Source organism: Lissotriton helveticus (genome assembly GCF_964261635.1).
Source record: "Lissotriton helveticus chromosome 1_1 unlocalized genomic scaffold, aLisHel1.1 SUPER_1_unloc_66, whole genome shotgun sequence".
Taxonomy (NCBI): domain Eukaryota; kingdom Metazoa; phylum Chordata; class Amphibia; order Caudata; family Salamandridae; genus Lissotriton; species Lissotriton helveticus.
Genome location: NW_027611710.1, coordinates 1,223,252 through 1,229,321, shown reverse-complemented (window position 1 = coordinate 1,229,321; position 6,070 = coordinate 1,223,252). Strand labels below are relative to the sequence as shown.

The window sequence follows — 6,070 nt, the reverse complement described above, 5'->3', positions numbered from 1 at the left end:
TAGGTGAATTGCCAACACCTCAGGCTTTAAACATTAAATGCAAGGTATAGTGACAAGTATATATATCACCAAGCATCTGGGATAGTGGTAAAAAAGTGACACCAGACTTTTGGAAAACATGGAACGCAGTGTCACTTGTTATGCTCTGCAAAAAAGGTTCTTTCCAAGTTCAACAAAGATTGGAGTGATATTGTTTGTATTTGCAGTGATTCAGCTATGTATATAAAAAATTTGTGTGATGACCTGTCAAAATTGATACCTGAGCTGAAGTGATTCCCTGTAGGAGATCCTTGCCACTTGTTAGATGGTATGCTGAAAGCATCTTTACAATCTTCAGAGTTAATGAGGGATGCTATTGACTTTTTAGTCCATTCTGGTGCACTTTTTTTTATGACCAGGAACTAAAACGCAAATATTTATCATTTTGTGCTTTATGTGGCATCAAAGAAAGAGTCATCCCAACTGTGTCCCTTAGCTGACGGTTCTCAGCCCAAGGGGCTATGAATGCTGAGAGGGCCTTTTCAGAGAAGTTTACATGAGAAGGAAAACGCGAACGCACATGACAAAAAACTCACTGAAGAAGTATTGTATGGTGTACTACATTAAGATTAATTTGCAAAAATCTCTTTGGACCTCATATACACTATACGTACACTGTCTATATACCATGTTCTGTCAGTGCAGAAAGCAAGCAATGATAAAAACAAAACGTTCCATAAACACCAGAAAACACTTTTTCTGTTGTTTTTAGTGGCGTGAAAATGTGTAACCACTGAAAACAACTGTTTTTTAACATATTGAAAACACTGAAAACCCCCCACCAGAATTTAACAAAAATAGAAACTGAAAACAGGACAGCCTATTTATGTCTGATAATGGAACAAATCTCTTCATACATTCACTGCACTGGTATGGTTTTTCCCCGGTGTGTGTTTTCTGATGCTGTTTTAGGTATGATGATTGACAAAAGCTCTTCACACATTTACTGCACTTAAATGGTTTTTCCCCTCTGTGTGTTCGCTGATGAATCCTTAATGTTGAAGATTCATTAAAACTACTTTCACATTCACTGCACTGGAATGGTTTTCCCCGTGTGTGCTCTCTGATGCCGTTTTAGGCTTGATAAATATATAAAGCTTTTCCCACATTCATTGCAATTGAATGGGTTTTCCCCTGTGTGTGTTCGCAGATGTTGCCTTAATGTTGATGAATCACTAAAACTTCTTCGACATTCACTGCACTGGAATGGTTTTTCTCCAGTGTGTGTTCTCTGATGACGTTTTTGGTTTGATATAGATTGAAAGCTCTTCCCACATCCATTGCACTTGAATGGAAATTCCCCGGTGTGTGTTCTCTGATGCTGTTTTAGGTTTGATAATCGAATAAACCTCTTCTCACATTCACTGCACTGGTATGGTTTTTCCCCGGTGTGTGTTTTCTGATGCTCTTTTAGGTGTGATGATCGAGAAAAGCTCTTCACACATTCACTGCACTTAAATGGTTTTTCCCCTGTGTGTTTTCGCTGATGATTCCTTAATGTTGCCAAATTCCTAAAACTACTTCCACATTCACTGCACTGGAATGGTTTTTCCCCTGTGTGTGTTCGCTGATGAATCCTTAATGTTGAAGATCGTCTAAAGCTACTTTCACATTCACTGCACTTGAATGGTTTTTCCCCTGTGTGTGTTCGCTGATGAATCCTTAATGTTGAAGATGCACTAAAACTACTTTCACATTCACTGCACTGGAATGGTTTTCCCCCTGTGTGTGTTCTCTGATGCTGTTTTAGGCTTGATAAATATATAAAGCTCTTCCCACATTCATTGCAATTGAATGGTTTTTCCCCTGTGTGTGTTCGCAGATGTTTCCTTACTGTTGATGAATCACTAAACCTTCTTCCACATTCACTGCACTGGAATGGTTTTTCCCCAGTGTGAGTTCTCTGGTGACATTTTAGGCTTGATAAATATATAAAGCTCTTCCCACATCCATTGCACTTGAATGGGTTTTCCCCAGTGTGTGTTCTCTGATGCCTTTTTAGGTCTGATAATCGAATAAACCTCTTCTCACATTCACTGCACTGGTGTGGTTTTTCCCCGGTGTGTGTTTTCTGATGGTATTTTAGGTGTGATGATTGACAAAAGCTCTTCACACATTCACTGCACTTAAATGGTTGTTCCCCTGTGTGTGTTCGCTGATGATGTCTTAATGTTGACAAATCACTAAAACTACTTCCACATTCACTGCACTGAAATGGCTTTTCCCCTGTGTGTGTTCGCTGATGAATCCTTAATGTTGAAGATTGACTAAAACTACTTCCACATTCACTGCACTGGAATGGCTTTTCCCCTGTGTGTGTTCGCTGATGGTTCCTTAATGTTGAAGATTGACTAAAACTACTTTCACATTCACTGCACTTGAATGGTTTTCCCCCTGTGTGTGTTCTCTGATGCAGTTTTAGTCCTGATGAATATATAAAGCTCTTCCCACATTCATTGCAATTGAATGGTTTTTCCCCTGTGTGTGTTCGCAGATGTTTCCTTAATGTTGATGAATCACTAAAACTTCTTTCACATTCACTGCACTGGAATGGTTTTTCCCCAGTGTGTGTTCGCTGATGCTGTTTTAGGTGTGATAATCGATTAAACCTCTTCACACATTCAGTGCAATTATGTGGTTTTTCTCCTGTGTGTGTTCTCAGATGGTATTTTAGGTCTGATAATCGACTAAAGCTCTTCAAACATTCACTGCACTTGAATGGTTTTTCTCCTGTGTGTGTTCGCTGATGATTCTGTAATGTTGACGAATCACTAAAACGACTTCCACATTCACTGCAATGATATGGTTTTTCGCCAGTGTGTGTTGCCTGATGCCGTTTTAGGTTTGCTAATTGACTAAAGCTCTTCCCACATTCATTGCACTTGAATGGTTTTTCCCCTGTGTGTGTTCGCTGATGATCCCTTAATGTTGAAGAGTAATTAAAACAACTTTCACATTCACTGCAATGGTATGGTTTTTCCCCTGTGTGTGTTTGCTGATGTGTCTGGAGACCTGATAGCTGGCTAAAGCTCTTCATACATTCAGTGCAATGATATGGTTTTTCCCCTGTGTGTGTTCGTTGATGTATTTGTAGGCCTGATAATTGAATAAAGCTCTTTGCACATTCAGTGCATTTGAATAGTTTTTTCCCTGTGTGTGTTTGCTGATGGGGTTTTAATATTGAAGACAAACTAAAGCCCTCACTGCATGTGTCTGAGACTTCTCTCTTGGTTAGCGTCTCTGGGTCTGGTATATACTTGTTTACATCCATTGACTGTACTTCCTGAAGGGCCAACATGACTAATAAAGCACTTGTGTTATTCTTGCATTCTCTATATGTATCGTTTGCCTTCCGATTAAAGAATAAAGTGCAATGGTCACCAATTATTTCCCAATCTCATAACGTGTGTAAGGCTTCTTCGTGGGCGATTGTGTCTTCAGACTGGATAATGGTTCTGCACGCATGCGGGTAAAGATCCATTGTCCTTCTGGTCGGGACACACTGGGACAGTGCTCTTTATTTTAGACTGCAAAACCCCTATTTCTTTTAATCTTCAGTTGTCTGACTCCACTCCGTTGCGCTTTTCAATGGTTGCTGTGGATTGGTCTGAAACAGTTTGTAATACACCTCTAGCACTGAATGGTGGCCTGGTATTATTTAAGGAAGCAGAGCACTGCTGTAACCACCTCATACCAACCTCATGATCAAAGCTGTTATTGGATATGTTTACACAAGAGGAGGTTTATCAGTGTTGTCTTAATTTTCTAAAGGTTATTTCTTCATTTTGAGGCATGAAGGTGCACAGCTGAGACTCGTGGAATCACTGAATTTCTCGTGTCCCTTGTCCCTTCTTTCAGGATGTCTCAGTTTATGTTCGGGTCCGGCTGGCTCTGACGGCACTTATGTTTTCCTGAATATTGGAACTCAATATTTCGCACTTCGTCTTTGCAGATTTACAGTGTTATCTTCCTTATTTTGAAACATTTCGTACAATCAAAGATTGTTTTCTGTTGGATGTAAAAAGATTTAAAATAACTTAAAGTGAAACATAACGGAATGTGCATACACAATTTTTAATTGATTGTATAAATATTTCTTGATTACCATTTTTGAAACTTATGAAGGCATATTTAACCATACACAGAAATGTACATAAAAGTTGCTTTGAATATGTCACATCTTACTTATTTCAGCAAAGGTGTTCATGAGTAAGTTAGTAAAAAAAAAAGGGCGCTCGCATAGCACTCATACACTAGTTACAGCTTTAGGTAGATGCATATGGTCAAGGTTTTGTTAAAACAAGAACAGCTCTTTGAGTAAGAGATGTGAGATGGATCAGGAAGACTCAAGATAGAAGGGTGGACATCAGGATGTTGCGCCATGAATCAAATATTGCTGCTCGCAGAGGTGCCTGGCTTCATCAACTGCACCCACAATATGCAGTAGAGCAGCAGTTTAATGATTGTATTTACTTTGTGGTTTTATTTCTCTCAAATATTTTTACGTTTGTCAGTATTATCCAACGGGGTGGGAGTTCCCCGGATGGACTAGGAGATTGAGCTGGGCTGCTCTGTTGTTTAGTTGTCCCACCACTAACTTTAGAGCTTGAGATAGCACACTAGCCTGGTGGCCCACTAGTTGACAACTATGGTGCATCAGCGTAGCAAGAGCACAGATGGCACGCCAAAGCCTGTTAGCACCCTTTCACCTCTGGATCTTGCTCAGCACCCGAAATACTCTTAAAAACATCTCTTAAGTCAAACTGCTCTGTCCATATCTCCTACATCTCTGCTGCCCTCCATACAAGGTAGGGCCTGTTCTCAAATGTATTCACCTGCACCTCACATGCATAGACCTGCTTTCAACATTCCTATTCCAGCACAAAACCTGCGAACAACATTTTCTAACCATGTAATTCCCATGAATTTTCATGGGTCTCTCCTCCTACTCATGCAATTCAACATCACCTGTACAAACCACCGTGGCCACATTTAATGTAACAATCCTGAGGTGCGCTCATTCTTTCCACAAGATGGAGAATGCACCAGAACAGCGCACGCTGCACATAAGATAAAGATAAAGTGCCTTCTGCGACTCTCACACATGCCCGGCAATGACACAGCCCCTACACAGCTTTTACAAAGGACCAGATGCTTAGCATTGCTTTTCAAACACACACAAAATACCATAGGCACAGCTCAACAATGTAAAATAAAAGTATTTCACAGTGTGAAATGGACCGCCAAATGATCCAAAGCGTGCAGCATGCCACCAAAGTTCTTTACTATCTCAACTGCGTTCTACAGCAGCAAAGTTTGTTGTCACCAAAGTGTTCTTCCTTTGAAAAAGGTGCTATGCATGTGGTATTTGTACAGCACAAACCTAACCTAAAAGCAGCTGAGCTCCTTATCGGTCCAAGGCAGGGACAGAGTCACCGAGCGATAGGTGAGGCGGCGGGATAGTAGATTGTTACTGCATTTTGATTGAAGAGCCTGAAACTAGCAGCATGTGTGATAATTCCTCAGAAGCTTTTCCTCTATGACATGTAGAGCGGGTGCAGGCCAATATCTCTCAGAAATAAAACATTTATAGCTCAGTAATATTCAGAGATATAGAAGCGGAAAGTAGGATGCTGGCTTCCAATAATACAGCACTGAGCACTCCACCTCAGCCAATCTTTAACGATTGTTTGAAGAACAGAGCAACAGGAAGGTGTTTTAAATGCCGACCATTAACCTTTCACCAGCTGCACACGGGGACAGCATTGGATAGATGGAAGGCTGTGCTCCCGCAACCGCTCAAGTCATGCATACAGGCGCTAAAACATGTTGTCCTGGAACTCTCGATTCCAATTCACACAATCTAACTACACACATTACAGTTAACTCTCCCCCCACCGTATAAAGTGTGTGTTTCCTGATTCGACACCAGAGTGCCCGCGCTGTAAACTGGCTGACGCCGGTTTCTAACATATGGTGTGGGAGTACCCACCACTACAGGTGTCATGGCTCGAGGTTACAGCCACCACAG

At 40.9% G+C, this 6,070-nt stretch overlaps 1 protein-coding gene across 1 annotated transcript; it reads right to left on the bottom strand.

Moving 5' to 3' along the window:
• Nucleotides 1–876: 876 nt before the first annotated feature.
• Nucleotides 877–4,043, bottom strand: LOC144806355 (uncharacterized). Its single transcript, XM_078672733.1, has one exon. The coding sequence runs from the start codon at nucleotides 3,335–3,337 to the stop codon at nucleotides 1,067–1,069; it is 2,271 nt and encodes a 756-aa protein (XP_078528859.1). The 5' UTR covers nucleotides 3,338–4,043; the 3' UTR covers nucleotides 877–1,066.
• Between the last annotated feature and the right edge of the window lie 2,027 nt (nucleotides 4,044–6,070).